This window comes from Rhincodon typus, chromosome 28, assembly GCF_021869965.1.
Source record: "Rhincodon typus isolate 14 chromosome 28, sRhiTyp1.1, whole genome shotgun sequence".
Classification (NCBI taxonomy): domain Eukaryota; kingdom Metazoa; phylum Chordata; class Chondrichthyes; order Orectolobiformes; family Rhincodontidae; genus Rhincodon; species Rhincodon typus.
The window spans coordinates 34,380,303-34,402,612 of record NC_063359.1 but is presented as its reverse complement, the minus strand read 5'-3'; the positions used below and the strand labels follow the sequence as shown (position 1 = coordinate 34,402,612).

Genomic DNA, 22,310 nt, shown 5'->3' with positions numbered 1-22,310 from the left:
AACTGCCAGTTTTTCTTTGAAAATGATGTTTAATTTTCCACTGTTAGATTTTAACTAATTGCACTGATAGTGGTAGGTGCTTTCAAAACTGTCATAGTTGGAAATTGTTGATGCCACAGTATCTAATTGTTTTTGTTAACTTTTTATGAAATAAAGTCTGCAGAAGTGAATGCAGTTTAGTGAAGAACTTCTAAAATTGCATCATTTATCGTGTTACTGTATGTCAGTACTAAACACTGAAGTAACAGGGCAAGTTACCAAGGGCAATACTGATCTTGCAAGTGGTCTAAACTGAACCATATCACTGGTAGGGTAGGATGGAGTTGGGTTGGGTAAGATTGGGTTTGGATAAAATTGAGTTGGGTAGGGTCACAGTTGGACTGGATAGGAGTAGAATTGTGTGTAGGTTGGGTTGGAGTGGGATTGGGTTAAGTGGAATGGTTCAGACTGGATTCGATTGGATTGAGGCAGGTTTGAGGAGAGTTGGATTGTGGTAGAATCTGGATAGATAAAAGTTGCATTGTGTGGGATTGGTATGGGATTGAGTTAGTTTGGGATGGGGTTGGGCTGAGTAGGTTCAATTTAGGATTGGGTCGGCCTGGTTTGGAATCATGTCTGGTTGGGTTGATTTGGAATATAGTTGGTTTGGGTTGAATTAGGGTAGGATGGTATTGTGTTTGGGTGGGGCTCTGGCTGCATTGGATTGGGATCAGTTCATCCTGGAGTGGGATGTTGAGTGTTATTGGGTGATAGGCAATGATCAGGCATGTTGCTAAGACGGAGGTGGTAATTTGACATTGGGGGATTGTTCTAAGCTCTGCTCTGTGAGTCTCATTGCCCAGCAAAAAGCCTAGAAACAGTTTATTTCTAACAGGTAATTCTAATTGTGTCCTATTGATATTGCACAGACATCTTATCAAAGAGTTCCCCACTTTCTATTGTTCCAGACACAATGCTCACAGAGCACAGATGTAAGAAGTTTCGGAGGCTTGGCAGTAACAGAGAACAATAAAAATGTTCTCACATGTATAGCCAGTCTCTCCCCTGTTTAGTTTACTTTTACCATGAAAAATAATTGGATTTTTCCTCAAACTCTGACCCAGTATATCGATAGGTAACTCTCCACCAAAACAGGAGAGAAAGCAGCAAAACCCTTCACGTTAACCATTTCTGTCCCAATAACATCTCCACCATCAGGGAAACCTTATCAATCCTTTCCTTGCTTTCAGCTCCCATATTCTCTTTGGAAACCTCTCAAGCTTCATTAAATGAGTTATGACCCGGTTAACACACTGCAGCTCACATCATATCCCACACAGGTTCCTTTACTCCCCCTTTATCCTTTCCCTCTCAAAAGTCCACTAGCCTTCCATTTCCCCAGTGAACCATTAAAGAGCACATTGTTCTGTGTGGCTTAGTACTAAGTGGGATGGCTTTCTGCAGTTGAATGCTGAGTGCAGTGGTGTTTTCCAGCATGATAGAGTGGTATCCCATTAGCAACTATGGCACTGTGTGAATTGTGCCACATAGAGTACCCTATTTGACCCTGGTGTCTGGTGCGTGAGCGTGAAACAGAGAGAGAGAGTCCTCGCTATCCTGCATTATTAAACTTTGCATTCAACCTAACAGGCATAATTCTTTGATATTTGTGTCACAAGTAGACAGGGTGGATAAGAGTGCATTTAGCATGCTTGCCTTCATTGCTCAGACCTTTGAGTAAAGGAGTTGGAATGTCATGCTGAAGTTGTACAGGACATTAGTGAGGCTTCTTCTGGAGTAGTGTGTGCAGTTCTGGCCGTCCTGTTATAGGAAGGATATTATTAAACTAGAGAGGGTTCAGAAAAGATTTACTAGGATGTCGCCGGGAATGGAGGGTTTGTGCTATAAAAATAGGCTGGATACCTTTTTTTCACTGGCATGTAGGAGGTTGAGGGGTAACATTATTGAGGTTTGTAAAATAATGAGGGGCATAGATAAGTGAATAACACAGGCCTTTTCCTTAGGGTGGGGGAGTTCAAAACTAGGGAGCATATTTTTAAGGTAAGAGGAGAAAGATTTAAAAAGGACAAAGGGGCAACATTCTTTACAAGTAAGTGATGAACTGCCAGAGGAAGTGACGGATCCAGATACAGTTACACTGTTTAAAAAACATTGGGATAATTTCATGGATAGGAAAGGTTTAGAGGGATATAGGCCAAATGCAGGCAATTGGGGCTAGTTTAATTTGGAAACAAGGTCAGTGTGTTGGACCAAAGGGTGTGTTTCCAAGTTGTATGACTCTGACTTCAAAGGGCAGTTTATGAAGCCAATATGATTTACATTCATTCTGTTGTTTATAATCATCTTGTCTGCCTCAAAAATTCCTAAATTTGGACTTAATGCATCAATTTTTGATTATTTTCCTCATCTGCTGTGTTTGAAATGAGAGACTGGAAGTGGATTTTGACACTGGTTATTACTTGCCTAGTGCATCGAACTGTGGACTCTTCACGATTGCCATTTACAGTTTATTATTGGGAACTGCCTGCAGAACTGTTTTATCTTCTGTCATTCGTTGGTATTCAGCATTTCTGCCTAGTCCCTGGATCTGAATGCAGTGCCCTATCGACGTGGGACTGATGCAATCCCAGTCAATCGGAGAGCGTAGAGGGTGTGAGGCAGTTGAGAAAGTGGTGTGGTGACCAATTTTAGTTTGTCTTCTAATTATACATTAGCCCCAGGGTCCTGCAAAATATGTTCCAAACATTTAATGTTTACTTTTGTTGAGCTAAACAAAGACATCAGACAGCTAACAGTTCACAAGAGCAGAGGAACAAAAAAAAAAGTCCAAAGCTGCCTGGTACCACACTGTCTCCCCCTTTTCATTTTCTCTCTGCATCTGTATTTCACATTTCTTTTTGTTTTCTGCAGATGTCTTTTTGGTTTTTTTGACATCTGTCTCTCTTTACTTTTAATTTTGTTGTCCCTTTCTCTTTATCCGCCCACTTAGAGTCATAGTCATTGCGTCGTGTGGATCTGTAGCACAGAAAAAGGCCGTTCAACCCATTGTGTGCACCAGTCATGAGCCACCTATCTATTCGATTCCCATTTTTTCCAGCACTTGTCCCATAGCCTGTATACCTCAGCATTGTAAATGCAGTTCTCTTTCAGCTTTTCCTCTCTTGCTATCCTTTGTCTCTCTTTTCAGCCTTTCTCTCGATTCTGAATCCTCTTCACTCTTTCCTACCCATGTTCATTCCTTCATTCATTCACTCTTCATCTCATTGATTTCCCTCTCCTTCCTGTGATTATGTTTTGCGTCACCTTGTGTTGCTGCTGGCTTGTTGAGGATGCGATTGTCCAGCGTTATTCTACCATAGATGCTGTTGGCCCACAGTCGCCCGCATGTACAACGGGAGAACTGGATTCACAGCCTGGTGCCATTACTGGCACTAGGCTCACTTTTTTAAACAACACCACACAGCCCTGACTCCTTAAACTTCATTCCCCTCATCAGCAGAAGGCTGCAGCACTGATTCCTGGAAATCTGTGCAGCCGGTCTAACCAAAACTGGGTGGGGACTGAGAAACTGAAGCCAGGGACATAATCATAGGAGTGGCACTGTAGACAGCTGGATAGAGATGGAGCCGAGGAGACAGACAGATGAGCTGTATAGTGAGGACATGTCTCTCTGTTCTCCTCTCTCCTACTCCTCTCCAAGTTCCTCAGTTCACCGCACATAGTCTCTTTACTTTCCCTTCTCATTCTGTCCGCCTCCACTCGGTACTGAACTGTGTTGAAACGGCAGCCTGGATTAAATAAGACCATAAGCTGTAGGAGGCCATTCAGCCCATCGAGTCTTCTGCACCATTCGGTGAGATCATGGCTGGTCTGACAATCCTCAACTCCACTTTTCTGCCTTTTCCCCATAATCCTTAATTCCCCTTACTGATTAAAAATCTACTACCTCAGCCTTGAATTTACTTAAGATGACCCGGCCTCTGCAGCCCTCTGTGGTAAAGAATTCTGCAGATTGGCTACCCTCTGAGAGCAGAGATTCCTCCTCATCTCTGTTTTAAATGAGCGAGGGGTAACTTTTTCACACAGAAAGTGGTGCATACATGGAATGAGCTGCCAGAGGAAGCGCTAGGGGCGGGTTCTATTACAACATTTAGAAGACATTTGGACAGATACATGGATGGGAAAAGTTAGAGGGATATGGACCAAATGCAGGCAAATGGAGCTGGTTCAGTTTAGGAAACCTGGTCAGCATGGATGAGTTGGGCCGAAGGGCCCATTTCCATGCAGTATACCTCTATGACTTTAAGTGAAGGCACGGTAGCTAAGTTTGCAGTCAACACAAAGATAGAAAGGAAGTATTTATTGGGGAAATAAATAGTTTGCAAATGGAATAGATAGATTGAATGAATGGCAGATGGAGTATAACATAGGAAAATGTGAAAGTTGTTCACTTTGGCAGGAAGAAAAGTTATTACTTGAACAGAGAATAACTGCAGAAATCTGAGGTGTAGAGAAATCTAGGTGTTTCAATGAATGAGTGACTAAATCTAATCATAGAAGCATAGAATCCCCTGCAGTGTGGAAGCAGGCCATGTGGCCCATCAAGTCCAACCCGACCCTCTGAAAAGTCTCCCATCCAGACCCATCCTGCTATCCTAAACCTATAACCCTGCATTTCCCATGGCTAATCCAGTTAGCTTGCACATCCGTAGGCACTATGGACAATTTAGCGTGGCCAACCCACCTGACCTGCACATCTTGGGACTGTGGAAGGAAACCAGAGCACCTGGAGGAAACCCACGCAGACATGGGGAGAATGTGCAAACTCCACACAGACAGTCGCCACTTAATTTGACAGGAATTGAATGTAACGTAAGAATGTTATGCTTAGGTTGTACAGGGCATTGTTGAGAATACATCTCAAATAATGTGTGTAGTTTTGGTTTCTTTATCTAAGGATGGATGTAAATATATTGGAACCTGTTTATTAGATTGACAGCTGGGATGAGTGAGTTGTCTTATGAGAAGAGGTTTGACAGGCTGGGTTTGTTTCCACTAGAGTTTAGAAGAGTGAGGGATGACTTGATTGAAATGTATAAGATCCTGAATGATCTTGACAAGGTAGATGTGGAAAGGATTTTTCCTCTTGTAGCCGAGTCCAGAACCATGGGGTGGTGGAGGCAGCATCATTGAGTATTTTGAAGGCACAGGTAGATAGATTCTTTTTTAGTCAGGGGGAATCAAAAGTAATTGGGGGTAGATGAGAATGTGAAATTTGAAATACGAAATACAAACAAGAGTGGCTAAGTTCTTACTGAATGGCAGAGTAGACTTGATGGGTTGCTTGTCTATTTCTGCTCATTACCTTGGTATGACTTGTAACTGCAGTGATGTGAAGGGGGATTTGTGGATGAGGGCAGAGAGGGATTTGAAAACAAGAATAAGAATCTTCAAAAGGCGCAGTGCTGGAGCAGGACCTCATGCTGGTCAACAGGCACATGGTGATGAGTGAACAGAACATTGACGTATAGGTAGCAGAGTTTTAGATGAGTTCAGGTTCATGAAGAGTGATTAATTTCCACACCGGGAAGGCAATGGCTTAGTGGTGTTATCACTGGACTGTTAATCCAGAGACACAGATAACGTCTGGGGACCCAGGTTTGAATCCCGCCACGGCAGATGGTGGAATTTGAATTCAATAAATATCTGGAATTAAGAATCTAATGATGGCTGTGAATCCATTGCCGATTGTCGGGGAAAAACCCATCTGGTTCACTAATGTCCTTTAGGGAAGGAAACTGCCATCCTTACCTGATCTGGCTTACCTGTGACTCCAGACCCACCAGCAATGTGGTTGACTCTTAACTGCGCTCTGGACAATTAGGGATTGGCAACAAATGTTGCCTTGCCAGCGATGCGCTCATCCCGTCAATGAATAAAATAAATAAAGAAACATCTGTCAAAAAGTGAAGATTTAACAGAGCCAGGTGTGACTTAGATTCTTTTTCAACATGTATATTTGTTTATGGCATATAGACATCATTGGCTAAGCCAGCATTTATTGCCAATCCTTTGAAGTTGTTGTTGAGTTGATCCAGGATTTTGATCCAGTTCCAGTGATATATTTCCAAGTCAGGATGGTGTGTGGCTGGGAGGGGAACCTGCAGCTTGGTCATATCCCCATGTATCGGCTCTTCTAGAGGATAAGGGGTCAATGATTTGGAAGTTTCTGTTAGAGGAGGTATGGTAAGTTGCTGCAGTGCATCTTGTAGATGGAAAACACTGCTATCACCTGTTGAAAGACAGATCAGACTTAATGGGCTGAATGGCCTATTTCTCCTATGTTTTAATGTCTTATTTGGAAAGAGAGCAAAGGGTCATCCAGGAGACAGACATGTTCAACCTTGATACTGTGTTCTACTCTTTTATGAACTAAGTGCAAACATGTTAAAAAAAAAATTGTTGTTTCCTGCATTTAATGCTTCCTTTTCTATCCCCTCTAGATCTTATCCTAATGAACTGGGCCCCAAACACTGGACCCACAGCAGATTTGAATATATTATGAAGCTGAAGCAAGCTGCCCTCAAATCAGCAAGGAAACAGTGGGCTGATTACATCTTGGTGAGTGAAACTGACAATCCTTTCTTGGAGCGTCGGAGGCTGAGGGGACACCTTATGGAGGTTTATAAAATCATGAAGGGGCATGTGTAGAGTGAATTGCCAAGGCCTTTTCCCCAGGGTAGGGGAGTCCGAAACTAGAGGGCATAGGTTTAAGGTGAGAGGGGAAAGATATAAAAGGGGCAACTTTTCCAGGCAGAGGGTGGTGCATGTATGGAATGAGCTGCCAGGGGAGGTGGTCCAGGCTGGTACAATTACAACATTTAAAAGGCATCTGGATGTGTACATGAGATAACAAGGTGTAGAGCTGGATGAACACAGCAGGCCAAGCAGCATCAAAGGGGCAGAAAAGCTGACGTTTCGGGCCTAGACCCTTCTTCAGAAAATGAATAGGAAGGGTTTAGAGGGATGTGGCCCAAATGCTGGCAAATGGGACTAGTTTAATTTAGGATTTCTGGTCGGCATGGACAAGTTGGACCAAAGGGTTTGTTTCCATGCTGTACAACTCCAAGATTCTATGACTCAAAGGAACAAATCAACTTTAGCAATGACCACATGGTACCATGTGTGGTATCTCATTGAAACTTACAAAATTCTTAAAAGGTTAGGCAGGGTCAATGGAGAAAGGATGTGTTCCCTGCCTGGGAGGGGCACAGGAGGCATGTCTCAGGATAAGAGGCAAGCCATTTTGGAGTGATTTGAGTTGTATTTTTTCCACTCAGAGGGTAGTGAATCTGTGAAATTTTCTACTCTCGGGAGCTGCACTATTTCAGATATTGAGTACGTTCTCTTATTAATGACAGGCAACACGGTGGCTCAGTGGTTAACACTGTTGCCTCACAGCTCCATGTTAAGTTGCTGATAGTGTCTAGGGATGTGTAGGTTATGTGGGTTAGATATGGGAGATGCAGGCTTACAGGGATAAGGCGGAGGGGAGGGCTGAGTCTGGGTGGGACGCTCTTTGGAGAGTCAGTGTGGACTTGTTGGGCCGAACGGCCTGTTTCCGCAACATGACCTCCCAACTCCTATACTCAATGCACTGACCAATAAAGGCAAGTGTACCAAACACCACCTTCACTCCACTGCCTGTGACTGCACTTTCAAGGAACTGTGTATCTGCATCCCAAGGTCTGTTCAGCAACACTCCCCAGTACCTTACCATTAAGTGTATAAGTCCTGCCCTGATTTGCCTTTCCAAAACGCAGCACCTCACATTTAGCTAAATTAAATTCCATTGGCCACTCCTGTTTCGACTGGAGGCCCATGACCAATGGTGTTCCACTGGGATTGGTACTGGGTCTGCTTTTGTTTGTCACTTATATAAATGATTTGGATGAGAATATGGGAGGCAAGGTTAGTAGGTTATTCCAGATGACACCAAAATTGGTTGTATAGGGGAGAGTAAAAAGGTTATCTAAGATCACAAAGGGATCTTGATCAATTGGGTCAATGGGCTGAGGAGTGGCAGACGGAATTTAATTTGGATAAATGTGGTGTATTGTACTTCAGTAAAACAAACAAGGGCAGGACTTGTACAATTAATGGTATGGCCCAGGGTAGTGTTGTAGAACAGAGACCTAAGGGTTCAGGTACATAATTCTTTGAAATTTGCGTGACATTTAGAGAGGATGGTTAAGAAGGCATTTAGCACACTTGCCTTCATTGCTCAGACCACTGAGTTTAGGAGTTGGGACGTCCTGTTTGAAATTGTACAGGATATTGTTGAGGCCTCTTCTGGAATACTGCGTGCAGTTCTGGTCACCCTGTTATGGAAAGGATATTATTATGTTCCTGGGAATGGAGGGTTTGAGTTATAAAAATAAGCTAGAGAGGCTGGGACTTTTTTTAACTAAAGTGTAGGAGGTTGAGAGGTGATCTTGTAGAAGATTATAAAATCATGGGTAACATAGACAGGATGAATAGCAAAGGTCTTTTCCCTAACGTGGGTCAGGTCAAAACTAGGGGCATATTTTTAAGGTGAGGGAGAAAAATTTAAAAAGAACATGAGGGGCAGCTTCTTTACACAGGGAATGGTTGGTGCGTGGAATGAACTGCCAGAGAAAGTGGTGGATGTGGGTACAGTTACAACGTTTAAAAGATGTTTGGATAACGGGTTTGGAATAGGGTGGCACGGTGACTCAGTGGTTAGCATTGCTGCCTCATAGCACCAGGGACTTGGGTTCAATTCTATCCTCGGGTGACAGTCTGCGTGGAGTTTGCACATTCTCTGTGTGTCTGTGTGGGTTTCCTCCCTGTGCTACAGTTTCCTCCCACAGTCCAAAGATATGCAGGTTAGGGTGCATTGGCCATGATAAATTGCCCATAGTGTGCAGGCTAAGTGGGTTAGCCATTCGAAATGCAGGGATGGGGGGGCTCTGGGTGGGGTGCTGTTCGGAGGATTGATGTGGACTCGATGGGCTAAGTGGCCTGGTTCAATGTTGTAGGGATCCTAAGTACATGAATAGGAAAGGTTTGGAGGGATATGGGCTGAACACAGATAGATGGGACAAATTTAGTTTGGGAACATGGTTAGCATGGACTAGTTGTGGTCTGTTTCCATTTTGTATGCCTCTAACTTCCTATCTTTATTAGACTAATAAAAAATTTAGCTGCTGTAATCCCCTTATTAAAAAGCATTTTCTTTGTGTCAATTTCTTTGAGCTGCATTAGTTTTTATTGTACTGCACTTGGAACAGTGCCGAGCAGAAATGGCCCTGTCACACATCTGATGAACACTGTTAATAATTCTCATTCGCTGTTTAAAAAAAAATCAGCACCACAACTCTGGTTCAACTGGACAACTGGTTAACTCTTAAAGTGACGCAGAAACTAAGGATTAAATCTCAAAGGAAACATCATAGTTTGGATTAAAACATGCTAACACATTCCTGCCTCTGTGATCCCCACTGTTTGTAGAAGGCCTGAGATATGTCAGCGAACAGTGGATACTCCCTCTGCAAGGATGCAACTACGGTTACAACGTTTAAAAGATATTTGGATAAAGGATTTGGACAGAGGTAACCCTAAAAGAGAGGTGGCCAGTTTGGAAGAATGACCCCCTTCACAAATTTGCTGCATGGACCTGTTAATGCATCATCGTCACCCCATCGGCCAGACCCAGGGAGACATCCACTGACCTGCCCGGCTTCTTCCTCACTGGGTGCCCAAAGTTTGGAAGAGTGGGGCTAAAGTGCAAACAAAACATAAGTAGGCCCCTCTCCGTAGATACTGCCATACTTGCTGAGGTTCTCCAGCACTTTCTGCTTTTAATTTTGATTTCCAGAATCTGCAGCATTTTGCTTATGTTCAAACTTCCATTATGGACCAAAACGGAATGGATTGAGCTTCATTTGAATAATCGAGGGGGTCCATAGATGCAGATTGCTAAAATAGAGTACTTATATAGAAAAATGAACCAAAAAAGCTGCTGTAATTTAGCTTTTATTTGTAGAGGGCTAGGATATGAAAGGGAAGGAAATTTTGCTACAATCATGCAAGACATTATTTTGACCATTTCAGGAACATTTGAAACATACAGGAGTCTTAAGTGGTTTGACAGGATAAATACCAAGAGAGTGTTTCCCCTCATGGGAGAGTCTAGGACTAGAGGACATTGTCTTGTATTAAAGGGGTGCCAATTTAATCATAGACTAGGATCCTTGCAGTGAGGAAAAAGGCCATTTGGTCCAACATATCCACACCTACTCTGAAGAGCATCCCACCCAGACTCATCTCCCCTGTAGCCCTGCATTTCCTATGGCTAACCCACTTATCCCTGGACACTATGGGCAATTTAGCATGGCCAGTCCACATAACCTGCACATCTGTGGGAGGAAACCAGAGCACCTGGAGGAAACCCACACAGACACATGGAGAATGTGCAAACTCCACACAGACAGTCACCTGAGGCTGGAATTGAACCTGTGTCTCTGGCACTTTGAGGCAGCAGTGCTAACCGCTGAGCCACCGTGCCACCCGAAAAAAAAGACTGAGATGAGGAGAAATTCCTTCTTCGAGTGGATTGAGAGTCTTTGGAACTCCTTGCCACATAGAGCTGTCAGGGCAGACTCCTTGCGTATATTTAAGGCTGAGATCGATAGATTCTTGGTCAGTCGGGGAATTAAGGCTTATGGAGAAAATGCAGGAAAGTGGATATGAGGAATGTTGGATCAGCCATAATCATATTGAATGGTGGAGCAGGCTTGAAGGGCTGAATGGCCTACTCCTGTCCCTGTTTCTTGTGGTCTTATAGAATTCTGTGTATAGTTTTGGCTGCTATACCTTAGAAAGAGTAAACATCGAACTTGAAAGGATTAACCAAAATGTAATGTAGATTATGAGGAGCAATTGTATAAACTAGGTTCATAGTCCCTGCAATACAGAAGGTCATTGGGCAATTTGTTTGAGGTTCTTATGCTCTTGGAAGGATCTGATACAGTAAATCCAGAGAAATCTTTACTGGGAGGAATCTGGGATGAGAGGTGGTCACCTTGTAATCAGAGCCAAGCCCTTAAGAGAGCAGTGTGGATACACTTCCTCACAAACAGAAATTTGGATTCTTCTCTGACAGAAATAATTAATCGTGTAAAACAGGAAATTGATTTTTGCTGGATACTGCTACGTAGATATGTGGGGTTAAGATTGTAATCAGCCATGATCAGATTGAATGGTGGAACAAGCTCCAAGGGGCTGAATGGTCTCCTACAGTTTGTGTATTCCCACATCACCAGCATCAGGGGACATCCAGGTCCCAGAGGCAACACAAGGCAGAGCCACAAGGTGTGAGAGGAAAGGGGTTCAAGGAATGACGTGTTGAGCAAAGCAGGAGGGGGCTGGGTGCTTTAGCCTCATCGAGACACCTCCCAGCAGATTTGGAACGAGAATAAGAAATGCCTAACAGTCTAGAGAATACAAAGCAGAAGCAAGGTTGCTCAGTACAGTAGGTCAGCGTCAGAATTGTGAAGTCTAGTTTAAGATGAAGTCCAGCAATATTTTTCCATGCTGCAGCAATGACTGGAACTAATTATCAGGAGGAACTGCTAAGCGGAGTACATTGTATTGTTTCAAGGATCAGTCAGAATGCTACATTGGAAAGATTTAGGTAATAGTCCGGAAGATGAGATTAAATGAGCTAATTGGCTCTACTTGTTTAAACTTTACTTTAGAATCTCATGAAATATAAACTGGCAATAATGAGTGAGACTATACTACAAGTTACAGAGGGAGCTGACAGATAAGGTATGGGGGCATGGGGGGGAAGATGGTGATGTGCCATTTTTAAGCAAAATCCGTTTTAATAGCTGGATCAGACTCTCTGATCTCTGCTGGTATGTGGTCCTGTCATGAGGAAGTGACCTCCTGCTGATCAGATCAGAAGCATTTGTATATCTCTCCATCTCACTGTAAGAATGATTGTGAGGCAAGTGTCTTAGTGCATTAAAGTTCACTCTCAGTCTCTGCTTTCGCAGAATTGCCAAGTTTTGCCGCACAGCAAGAGGCCCTTCAGCCCACCTAACCTTAACCCATTTTGTCTGCTCTAGTCATCGTGCACATACCTACTTTAATCCCATCTTCCAGCACTTGTTCTGTAGCTTTGTTGTGCTGTGGCATTTCAATTGTTCATTTAATTCCTCCTTAAATGATGTGAGGGTTCCCGCCTCTATCACTCTTCTAGGCAGTGAGTTCCAGATACCTTCTACCCACTGGGTGAACACATTTTCCCTCAAATCCCTGCTAAAACTTTACTTTAAATCTCTGTCCTGTTGGTGTTCATCCCTCTACCAAGGGTAAATGTTTCTTCCTATTTACCCTATCTATACCCCCTCATAACTTTGCACACCTCAGGTTGTCGACTTGCTCGCCAAGCTGGCTTCTTTTTGTTCAGACGTTTCATCACCGTGCTAGGTAACATCATCAGTGAGGCCTCCGATGAAGCGACGTTATTCTACTCTGCTTGGAATTTATACTGTCTGGTCCGTTATAGTGATTGGTTTTTTGTTTTTTGGTTTTGTTCTGTATGGGTTTGTATATTGGTCAGATCAAACAAACCAAACATACAGATCAAAGCCAGAAATGACACTACTCGCCATAACGGACCGGACAGTATAAATTCCAAGCAGAGTAGAACAATGTTGCTTCATAGGAGGCTCCACTGATGATGTTACCTAGCATGGTGACGAAATGCCTGTACGATAACCAGCCAGCTCGGCGAGCAAGCCAATAACCTCATCCACAACCTAAGCTACAAATCTTTACTAAAACTTTGCATCCCTCAATCAGGTACCCCCTCAGCTTCCTCTGCTCAAAGGAAGACAACCCCAGCCTATCTAGTCTCTCTTCAAACAGCTGAGGTGTTATCCTGGTGAATCTCCTTTGTACCCTCTCGTGTAATCACATCCTTCCTAGTGTGAGGCAACCAGACTTGTACAGAGTACTCCAACTGTGGTCTAACTTACATTTTATATAGCTCCATCATAACGTCCCATTTCTTGTATTCAGTGCCTCCACTAATAAAGGCAACTATCCCATATACCTTCCTAACTACCTCATCTCCCTGTCTTGCTGCTTTCAAGGAGCTATGGACATGTGCATTAAGGTCACTCTGATCCTCTGAACATTGCAGGGTTCATACCCTTATCTTCTTAGTCCTCCCAAAATTGCATTACTTTACTCTTTTCAGGATTAAATTCTATTTGACACTGTTCTGCCCATCTGACCAGCCTGTCTATATCATCCTGTAGCCTAAAGCTTTCTTCCTCACTATTCACCTTATCACCAATTTTCATTTTAACTGCAAACTTATGGATTTCAGTTTCTGGCATTTTGTCTCCTGAAGTAGTATTCTCATTGTGGCGACGCTTATGTAATCTCCCATATCGTAGAAAACAGTGTGTGGATATTGTGGTATTGAAGAATCCAACAAACATTTATTACAACAAACCTTTATGTTCAAATATTACATTCCTCAGGCGCACAAGTATCTGGGCTAATGTTAAATGATTAGGTTACAACAAAGCTGCACGCTTCCCATAGTGTGTCATGCTGCATGTGATTTGAGGTGAGACGGAGTCTGAGATCGTTACATTCTCAGGTTATGTGTTATGATACAACATGATATAATTAACATGTCTGTTGAAGGTGTACTGACTGTGGGACATAACAGGACATGTTCAAGCCTGACTCCAGAATCTTGTTAGGTAATGTAGGCTAAAACTTCAGTGCATTATCACTACCTGCAAGGTCCCCTCACCCCTCCAAGCCTCACACCATCCTGACTTGGAACTATATCACCATTCCCTACAGTCACTAGGTCAAAATGATGGACCTCCCACCCCCAACCTCCCTGACTACACTGTGGTTTTCTCTTCACTAGATGGATCTAGAAGATGACTTACCAACACCTTCTCAAGAGCAATTAAGGATGGACAATAAACTTAGACACTTGAAATCCCATGAATGAATCGAAGAAAAACAGACTTGGTTGGTAATAAAAATGTTGTAGTCTCTGTAGGTCCTGAAACCTTTCTCAAATAACAAACACACCACTTGTGTCAAAAAATGTGGAGCTGGAAAAGCACAGCATCCGAGGAGCAGGAAAGTCAATGTTTTGGGCTGAAACCCTTCTGCAGTCCTTACAGTCTCCAAACATGTCACTGGTGCTGCTTTTACTGTTCCTCCTTTAAATACAACTCAATCTCCATGTGCCAATAACAAGAGGCATTGATTTTCCACTCATTGTAATTTTGAACAGATTTTACTGACATGCAGACCACAAAATCAAGGTTAACTTTTGTTACTATCAATGCATCAACAGCAATGAAGGACAAAGGTTTACTTGGCAATAAATTAATCAATTTAAATCACTCCTGCCTGTAAGCCCCAGAAGTTAGTTAACATTTTCCCAGTTAAGGAACACTTACACATCTACATTATTGGCTTATGGCTCCCTTCTGACAGATGTTCGACTGCTTTAGTTTCAATTTGGCCATGTTAAGCATATTTGGCTGCAGGCAAGAGCCAAGTTCCACAACTCTCTTGCGTTTTAGTCATCAGAAGCAGTCAAGAATCCAAGGACTTTCGGTCTAAGGCTGAAAATCAAACAACTCCTAACCACACAGCACATCGCATCACTCAGTACAAATCAAGTGATGATGAATTATAGGATCCTGACGGTGCTGATAGAAGCCATTCGGCCCTTCAAATCTGCACCAACCCTCTGAATGGCATCCCGCCCCATCCCTTAAGCCCATGTTTATCACAGTTAATCCATTTCGCCTGCACATCCCTGAACACTATGGGACAATTTAGCACAGCCAATTCACCTCAGCTGCACAATTACAAATGTATAAGACCTTGAGGCAGCAGTTCCATTATAATCACTGCTTTACCAGCTCACATTGGGTCCCTTTGCCAAATTTTGTTGGTCTGGTCCAAGTAGACTTTTTTTTTCCATTACTTGAGCAGTTAGGGAATAGGTCAGTTCTTTACAGTGCCTTCACCTTCAAATATTAATCATTAGCAAAATGTTTAATACATGCAATACCTGATTTAAAGCTCTTTCTATATTATTCCATCAAATATCCAGATATTGTAAAGTATTTGCAGGACAGAAACAGACCATTCAGCCTGCCAGATGCATGCTGGTCTTTATACATACATATGAATTAGGAGGAGTAGGCCACTCAGTCAGGATTGTACTTCCCTGCAACAAAACAGATTTGTTGCTTTGGGTCACTGGCCATGCTGTTTAGTAGGCTGCTGAGCCAAGGATGGCTGTTGTTCTGGTCCGTGAGCCTCAGGAACACCGAACGCCCCCCACCACCCCCAACACACACACCTATACCTTATATTCTGAGACTACGCCCTCTGGTCCTAGACTCTTCCATCCTGTCAGCATTTAGCCTGTCAAGCCCTTTAAGGATCCAGGACGTCTCAATGAGATCACATACCTTATGGGCCGCAGTGTTTTGCAGCTTTTGCATGCCATCTGTTGGGGGCTACAGCCAGGTAGCATGTCAGGTTCAGACTTCCAGTTCTGTCAACACTGCCTGAAAGAGCATTAGATCTTTAGGAGGTCTGTACTCCTTTATCCTTGTCGCTTGATGCCACACTATGAGTTTGGGTTTTTGACAGACTGGTCGAGGAGACAGCAAAGTCAAGACCTGTCAACAGGCTTGGACTTCAAATTAACACTATTTATCACACACTAATATTGAATGAAGTTACATGGTAATCCCAGATATACCAGGCTCGAATTTTTAATGACATTATATAAAGCCTTATCTTTTATCTCCATCCATTCATATTCATGCTGTTGTATTTATTTGTATGGAGGGACTGTCTTATAAAGCAAAGGCTAAACACATTGAGACCCTATCCTTTGGAGTTTAGGAGATTGAGAGGTGATCTCATTGAGACATCCAGGATCCTTAAAGGGCTTGACAGGCTAAATACTGACAGGATGGAAGAGTCTAGGACCAGAGGGCGTAGTCTCAGAATAAAGAGGCACCAATTTAAGAAATGAGGAGGAATCTCTTCTGAGGGTTGAGAGTCATTGGAACTCTTGGCCGCAGAGAGCCAGGGGAAAGTCCTTGTGTATGTTTAAGGCTGAGTAGATAGATAGATTCTTGATCAGTAGGGGAATCAAAGATCACAAGCAAAGAGCAGGAAAGTGGACATGAGTATCAGATCGGCCATGATCCTATTGAATAGTGGAGCAGGCTCAAGGGGCTGAATGGCCTACTTTTTCTGTTTCTTATGGCCTGATCTGGTGCAGAGATTGAGACTAGATTATTGCAAACTCCATCTACTCTGTCTCATTTATACTCAGTGATGGACAGTGCCATGACATCATCGCGAAGTTGCTCCAGGGTCCTGATGACCTTACACAACATACTCTGGCGAATATATTGGAAAAAATAGTATGTTGTTGATCAAGGCTGGAGAGAAAGTATGGTTGCTCCTGTTACAAGTGTACAAATATATTATGAAATTTAAATGGAAGCAATTACTTTTGGAGTTAAGATCAAATATTCTTTACTTGTTTGCGCTTTGAGACAAAAATGACCATATTCATTATCTGGGTTGTTTGCTAGGGTCCAGTGAGTATGTAGCTGACTGCTAAGCGGGGTTTATTACATGATTGATTTTCTTTCTTCATTCAATCTAGAACTGTAGCACAAATAATGTGATACACAGTAGAAAAACAACACATCCTTTAATTTTATCAACATCGTAATTAACAAAGAGAATGCTGGAGGAACTCAGCAGGTCTGGTAGCACCTGTGGAGAGAGAAACGTGAGTTTTTCACTTCAAGTCTGGTATGACTCTTCAGATTCTGAAGGACAGTCATATTGGACTTGAAATGTTCACTCTACTCCTCTCCCCATGGATACTGTCAGACCAGTTGAGTTTCTCCAGCCTTCTCTGTGTTTGTTTCAGATTTCCAGTATCCACAGTATTTTACTTTTAAACAATGCCATAGGTCAGGCACTGGTTGATTAACATTTTAAGTGCCGCACTTCAAGAAATAGTACATCATTTCATGTGGAAACCTGGGATTTACCAAATCATCAACTCCTACTGACCTTAGAATATAGAAACTAGGAGCGGTAAAGAGGAGACCTAACAGTCCCATGAGCCCATTCACCATTCCATCTCAAATCTATTTCACAAATACTTTAATTCTTTAGCATCCAAAGAAAAGCATGCTTATTTACAGTGATGTTGCTCTTAACTGGATAGGCAGTTCAGATACAAGTCTATCTTGGTCACTGTATTTTGCATTTGCAGAACTTGATTGAACAGCCCTGCTTCTGGTAAAAGAGCAGTGGCACATAAAATCTGCTGGTTTTCAAAATTAAATTACCCTGTAGCCACACCAAGCACTCGTGTTTATGACTGGAAAGTTACTCTGTGGCCCTCATTTATTTGCTATTTGTCTGAGTCAGTCCCAATGAGAAAGGAACCAGTTCAAATGCTCAATCATTAAAATGAACCAGCTTTAATAAACATCGAAGGAGTGACTGGAAAATCACTTCAGTCAGATTACCATCATTAGTATAATGAGCTGGAAATGAGACTAGAATCTGCAGCCAAAATGAGTTCCGACCATGATTTAAATTGTGGCTTTCTGAATGCTTGAGCTGAAATTCCTTACGTGTTTTTGGTGTCTCTTATCAACACAATAAAAGTTGTGTACATTCATCAAAGCTGTGGCACACTTTGTACCAATTCTTGAAAGGGTGTCTCAAACCTAACCAGGTTCCCTTCTCTGCCATCCTGGTTCATACTTGGCAGAACTGCAATTATTGTTGGTCTGAATGGGCAGTGCCCAGTGTTACATTGAGCCAAGCACACACACTAGGATAATGGTTAGGACTGTTCAGTGGTTAGCACTGCTGCCTCACAACGCCAGCGACCTGGGTTCGATTCCAGCCTTGGACAACTATCTGTGTAGAGTTTGCATGTTCTCCTCGTGTCTGCATGGGTTCCCTGCGGCTGCTCTGGTTTCCTCCCACAGTCCAGAGATGTGCAGGTTAGGGTGGGTTGGCCATGCTAAATTGCCCATAGTGTTCAGGAGTGTGCAGGCTAGGGGGTTAGCCATGGGGAATGCAGGGTTATAGGGACAGGGTAGGGTGGCTAGGTCTTGGTTGGAAGCTCAATGCAGACTCAATGGGCATAATGGCCTCTTTCTGCACTGCAGGGATTCTGTGATTCTATGTCAAGCTTAATTGCCTTTTTCTGCAGTGAACTGGCCTCATCCCACCCTGCCCTACATCCGACCAACGTTTTGTTCAATGTGAATTATAAGCAATTCTCTTTTTTTTTCCCTTCTCCATTTGTCCCTTCTGTTCACCTCCAGATGTGTCTCTTTGTTATACAGGCGCGACATAAGTACAAGTTGTTATTCTTCCTTAGCTGTTCAACACAGCTCCATTTCAGAGTAGAGGGCATTCTGTGACACAGACTGCCCTTTTCTCCTCTCTTCCCTCAGTTTGCCCGCTGGGAGCTGGTCTTCCTCCTGTTCTACACATTCCCGAATCCTCCAGTGGTGCAATCAACTGCCTTTGAGAATTTCCTGTTGGATGCCTGCTCTCTGGTGAGCAAGACTTTTGCACCTATGACCTTATTTGGGAGAGAGCTTTGATGTCCATCTTTAATTAAATCTTGGCTGTTGGCAGGCCTCCCAATGAAGACTTCATCTTGTTTCTTGCCTCCTGCCTCTCCTTTAACTCCTAGACTGAGTTTCTCACAGATATTTTCTTGTTTTTCTCACCACAGTGGTTGAACAAACTAGGTTTCTTCCTCAATGATATCCACCTCCATTCTGGTGAGGTTACATAAGAGAGTGGGATCAAAATTTCACCATTTTGTTTTTTCCTATTTTTCGGATTCATTCAAGATATCTTGGCAATACCGACTAGAGCAGCATTTATTGCCCGTCTCTAATTGCCCTAGAGAAAGTAGGGGCGTGCTGCCTTGAAGCGATGTAGTCGTTGTGTTATAGGCCCACCCACAATGCTGTTTAGGAGCGAGTTTAGGATTTTGAACCAGTGATACTGAATGAACAGCGATATCCTTCAAAGTCAGGATGGTGAGGATTTGGAGGGGAACTTGCGAGGTGATGTTCCCATTTATTTGCTGCCCTTGTGCTTCTAATTGGAAGAGGCCACAGGTTTTGACCTGCTGTCAGAGGATGCTTGGTGAGTTATTGCAATGCATCTTGTGGATGGTACATACTGGTGCTACTAGTGAGGAGGGAGTGGATGCTTGTGGATGTAGTGCCAATCAAGCGGCTGCTCTGTCCTGGATGGTGTAAAGCTTCTTGAGTGTTGTTGGGGCTGCACATATCCAGGCAAGTGGGGAGTATTCCATCACACTCCTGACTTGTGCCTTGTAGATGGTGGACAGGCTTTGAGGAGTCAGGAGGTGAGTTACTCACCACAGAATTCTCAGACTCTGATCTGCTCTTGTAACCATTATATTTAGATAAACAGTATTTATATACAAAGTATGTATGTGTAATTAGTATACACATGGGAGATGGTGATTGAGAAGATCAGGAATGGAAAGGGAGGTCATTGTCATAGAGATGTGACATTCACTATGCAAACGGAACTCCATTCTTCCTGAGATTTTAAAATATTCGACGTGCAGAGCTCAACTTGTAAGACTGTTCCATTCTCAGGACACTCCAGAGTGCTTCAAACCCATTGCAGTGTCTGACCCAAGATAACCTGAAAAACTGAGCTCAAATTTCCTGGTGCCGTGGAAACAGAATTGGATGTTTTTATGTGTGTGGTGGTAGGGGGAAGGTGGTAGTGGCAGGGAAATAGGGGAAAGCTGCATCAGGGCAGCACCCTGAAACATTCTCCCTTCAGGGGGTCGTAGTCTTGCTTGGGGGGCAGGCTGGGTAAAGACCAGCCACCTACTCCATTGAGGCAGATACTCGGTGTGAAGAAGGGCCAGTTTAGGCGTCTTTGTTTTTGCCCCTGCACAGAAATTGTACCAACACTGGAGATGCTCCATTGATGTGACCTCATGCAAAAAATGTCAAGGGGAGCCTTTGAGGTCAATGTGGAGCCATCCTCAACTGTCTGCAGAAAAGTGATCAGTTAAACAAGCTTGAAGTTGGTCAGGCATTGAGGCCTGAGGGACCACCCACTTCACGCAATTCTTGATGCACAAGGCTGTGGCAGTTTGACCCCACAACCTCATTGCAGGCAGCTGAGGATGACTCCATGTTGAGGAACCCTGTTGCTCGCCTACCTGCCTTGGCAATGCCCATCGCTCCTGATGTCATTACTGGCTCTGGGTGTTGACCCTGCAGCTTGGAAGACCCACCCCCTGGAAAGTGAGCATGTTAGTGAAATGGGCGATCTCAGGATCCCAAAATGAACATGACCTGAGGATGCCAACACTGGCTGGAAAATCTAAGGCTTTTTTTTTAATTCACTCGTGGGACAAGAGTGTCATTGGCCATCAGCTTTTATTGTCAGAGCTCCCCTTGAATCAAGTGGCTTGCTAGGCCTTTTCAGAGGGCAGTTGAAAGTCAACAGTGGGTCTGGAGTCACATGTAGGCCAGACCAGGTGAGGATGGCCGATTTCCTTCCCTGAAGGACATGATTGAGCCAGATGGGTTTATCTGGCAATCAGCAATGGTTTCATGGTCATCAGTAGATTCTTTATTCCAGACTTCTTTCTTAAACTTGAATTCACATTCCCCCTTCTGCTGTGGCAGGATTTGAACCCAGGTCCCCCTTCTGAGGAAGGGTCACCGGACCTGAAACGTTAACTCTGATTTTTCTTCACAGATGCTGCCAGACCTGCTGAGCTTTTCCGGCAATTTCTGTTTTTGTTCCTGATTTACAGCATCTGCAGTTCTTCCAGTTTTCCCCAGAACATCAGCTGAGTTTCTGGATTAATAGTCTAATGATAATACCATTAGACCATCGCCTCCTCCAGCCCATTAACTGTGTTTCTCTCTCCATAGGTGCTGCTGGACCTGCTAAACGCTTCCAGCGGGTTCTGCTTTAATTTCGACTTCTGCAGTGTTTGCCTCTATCTCAGGAACCTGAATTCTTTCTCTTACACTTCACTTTCAGTATGTGGACACGGATAACATTCTTACAAATGACCAGACACTGAAACAGTTGATAGCAGAGAATAAAACTGTCGTAGCTCCACTGCTGGTGTCTCAGACAGCGTACTCCAATTTCTGGTGTGGGATCACTCCTCAGGTAAACGGGGTTCTGTTTACAGATTCTTCACAGTGACATAGAAATGTAATTGTAGCTTCTTTGTAACACATGCCACCGTTTGTTGTCTCTGGGTGGGACAGCAGCTGTGGTTTCATTGGTAGGAGTTGAGGGGTAGCCCGGGTGGGGTTTGAAATTTGTTTGGGTGATTTTCTCGACCATCCAGTATAACTGTACCAGAGGGCTCTGTAAAACATGGTCTGAGACTTAATATCTGAGGGTTTGGTCTTGAAATCAGAACGCTGTGTCTCCTTTCACTGGCATAAAGCAAGGCCCAGAATAATGGGTGTGTGCACGGGAATGTTCTGCACTGAAAGTGCGCTATCCATCATTTTGGCAAAGGTTTCTTCATGGGTGCCAGAACATACATTGCGAGTGCAAAGACAGAGCCCATCGCATGTTTATGACCTCCCTTGGGAACCTCAACTGCCTGTTACATTGTCTGGTCACTGTCCTGACACCAAAGAACTTGAGGGAGATGAGAAACTTAAATTGTGTCACCACCTTTGGAGGAGGACAACTGAGGGTACTGGTCCTAGATCCATTGTATGTTTGCAGTTGGCACATCCCTCTCACCTTCTGGCCACACCCCAGATTCCCACTGAGAATCCTGGCTCGCCGCTGATCTAGCTGCCTCTTCGAGGGGTGCCTTAGAGGAGCTGAGGGTGGGGAGATGGTGACTGAAACCAGCCACTCATCAGCAAACGAACCCAAGCTGTCACCAGCCTGTTCAGGCCCATAGACCGTGCCCTCCCCCAGGGTCACATGCTAATTCAATCCCAGTCCAAAATCTAGGCCTCAATGTTTCCAGCTTCAATTCCCAGTCTTCGGCAGACGGGATTCTCTTTGCTTTTTTTTAATAGCTCCGCGATCCTTCAGCACTTTGTCCCCAGGCTGAGGTAACAGATAGACAACCTAGCACCTTCTCACAC

The 22,310-nt window shown here is 43.6% G+C and overlaps 1 protein-coding gene across 1 annotated transcript in view; it reads left to right on the top strand.

The window, feature by feature from the left end:
• The window catches only part of LOC109921428 (procollagen galactosyltransferase 2-like), a 106,546-nt gene that overhangs the window by 11,210 nt on the left and 73,026 nt on the right, over nucleotides 1-22,310 (top strand). Inside the window, exons 4-5 of the mRNA XM_048613392.1 lie at nucleotides 6,504-6,621; nucleotides 21,226-21,360. Of these exons, the coding sequence (XP_048469349.1) occupies nucleotides 6,504-6,621; nucleotides 21,226-21,360 (253 nt within the window). The remainder of the gene's footprint in view (nucleotides 1-6,503; nucleotides 6,622-21,225; nucleotides 21,361-22,310) is intronic.